General features: G+C 36.4%; 1 protein-coding gene across 1 annotated transcript in view; it reads right to left on the bottom strand.

The window, feature by feature from the left end:
- The window catches only part of LOC137982581 (uncharacterized), a 53,695-nt gene that overhangs the window by 33,248 nt on the left and 17,947 nt on the right, over positions 1 to 2,500 (bottom strand). The window contains exons 7-9 of the mRNA XM_068829696.1: positions 2,281 to 2,323; positions 1,127 to 1,161; positions 652 to 697 (exon numbers count right to left, since the gene is read on the bottom strand). Coding sequence (XP_068685797.1) covers positions 652 to 697; positions 1,127 to 1,161; positions 2,281 to 2,323 — 124 coding nt within the window. The remainder of the gene's footprint in view (positions 1 to 651; positions 698 to 1,126; positions 1,162 to 2,280; positions 2,324 to 2,500) is intronic.

Here is a 2,500-nt window from a genome sequence, read left to right as displayed (position 1 = left end):
TTTGTTTGCTTAACACCTGACTGGCAAAATTTTGAGCTTTGATTTTTATCCAAAGGCCGTTTACTTTGAGTGCAAGTTTTAGATTTCACGGTCCGCCATTACTCACGTTCAAAACTGACCGATTGGACCTCAGACGGTTGGATCCAGGGACAAGTGACGTCAGAGGCTCACTAGCTTAAAATTTCAGCGTGTGAACGCAGCTTATTATGTATGCAAAGCGTGAGTTTAAAAGTCTAAAAGCCCAAAACCCCCGTGCTGCATATTAATTCTGCGGCGTACACACGTGTTGCATTTTTAAACTAGTGAGCCTTTGACGTCATTTTCTCCTCGATCCAGCTCTCTCAAGAACATAATGTTGGTAATGGCGGACCATTAAATAGGAAAATTACAGTTAAAATAAAGAGGTGACTTTTTCAAATCAAGGCTTAAAACGTGGGTCACTTAGTGTTTTGTTAACATAGTTTTGAAATCCAAAGAAAAATATGAATTGATTTTTTGTTCACAGGGGCACTTTAACCCTCCCCTTGAAGTATTTCCCAAAGCCTCACATTCAAAATGAGGGTGTTTGATAAATGACATTTTTTTCTAGCATTAAAAAGCCAACTATTTTCTTAAAGGAAGAGGATATGCGTTCAATTTAAAGGTATCTACCTGTTTGTTTGACAGTGATGCTTCGTCTCTGGGAGAACCACAAGCGCTACAAAAGAAAAAATTGAGAACGATAAGAAACAATCTTCTTGTTCTAGGACTGGACTTCAAGGGTTTTCAGCCAGCTAGTTCGCGGGAACACTCTTAAAAAGCCCGAAAAAGTCTAAATCGTAGCAAGCAGTTATATTTGAAGGAAACGTTTTCGGGTTAGAAGCCCACGAGACAAACGTGTTTTAGCAAAAGAAAATAACAAGCAGAGAGGGAGAGTATGGGTTAGGACTAAACACTGTACCACTCAATAAAGTTACTTTAGAAACGTAAGATGTATTCCCCTTAACGTACGCAATTAACTGTGAATGTGTCATAGCACCTCACTCAGAAAGCCACTTTTAATTCCCTGAGAAAAAAAAATGCCTCTTAGCAATGCGGACGCCTCCGACAACACACTTTTGTTTATGGTTAATATGTTATTACTTACTTTGCGTTTGAATTTTTTCAACCACACTTTCGTTGCTGCAAATGAAGATAAGGCGCACCGTTAAAATTGAAAGAAAGTGTTCCTTGTAAGAACAAAATTAGCAAAATCTCTGTTAACGGAAATCAATGAATGGGAGAGAGGCTGGCACAGTGATGAGAGCACTTGCCTTGCACAAATGTGGCCCGAGATCGATTCCTGGAGTCGACGCCACATGTGGGTTGAGTTTGTTGGTTCTCTACTTTGCTGCGAGAGGTTTTGAGCCGGGTACTCCGGTTTTCCTCTCTCCACAAAAACCAACATTTGATTTGTTTTGAAATTTCAGTTGATTTGTCCCCCAAATCGATCAGTAGAGCACTCGGGCTAGGCTAAATAACCTTGAGACTATTATTATTATTATTATTATTATTATTATTATTATTATTATTATTATTATTATTATTATTATTATTATTGATGTGATGTTGCTTTTTCTTTTGATTGTGGATGAATTTTCTGATGACAAATTTAAGACGCAGTAGTAGTAGTAGTAGTAGTAGTAGTAGTAGTAGTAGTAGTAGTAGTAGTAGTATGATGGTAGACTTTATTGGTAAAATCATTCAGTGTATATATCAACATCATAGTGGGCACAGCCTAGGCAGTGTGGACTACAATATAAAATATATGTATGTACACGTTGTATATGTTAATATAAATCTAAGATAATGAAAAGTAGTGAAAATGCACTCTTGAATACGATAAATATACTAAAAAAACGACATTATTCACGTACTTAAAAAGTCTCAGTATGATAAAGCTAAAATCTGCTCTTTCAACTATTATATCGCTATATTCATGCATTTACATAATTACAAGCACGAAAATCTCTTTACAATTTCACAGTTCCGTGAAATAACCCATTTCTGGGACCGATCAATTGTTAACCTTCCTACTTTCGGCCCAAATAACAGATTCAGTTCTTTGTCTAGGTCTTTGTAGTATGCACCAAGATAGTCAAATACTATGGTGATAAGCTTCACTTTGTAACCTGGAGACATATATTATTATTATTATTATTATTATTATTATTATTATTATTATTACTACTACTACTATTAAGGACAATATAGGGTGTGCATCGAATAAGGTGCATTACTCGATATAAGTGATCATTGTACCTGTTTCTTCCTTGTTGCCATTGACAATGGTCCTCGTTTTGTCCTGAAAACGAGAGTAAAATGTGCAAAAACAAAATTCAGATCCAAGCTAGTAAAGAAACTTTGATGGAGTATGGTCACCTGGGTTATCGAAGTAGAACGAGTATATCGATGATGTTCCAACAATCTCAGCAAAAGAAGGTGATGACCTGGAACCTACAACTTCCATAACGTTCCTTGC

Source organism: Montipora foliosa, chromosome 13 (assembly GCF_036669935.1).
Source record: "Montipora foliosa isolate CH-2021 chromosome 13, ASM3666993v2, whole genome shotgun sequence".
Taxonomy (NCBI): domain Eukaryota; kingdom Metazoa; phylum Cnidaria; class Anthozoa; order Scleractinia; family Acroporidae; genus Montipora; species Montipora foliosa.
This window is presented reverse-complemented; position numbering and strand designations above follow the sequence as displayed.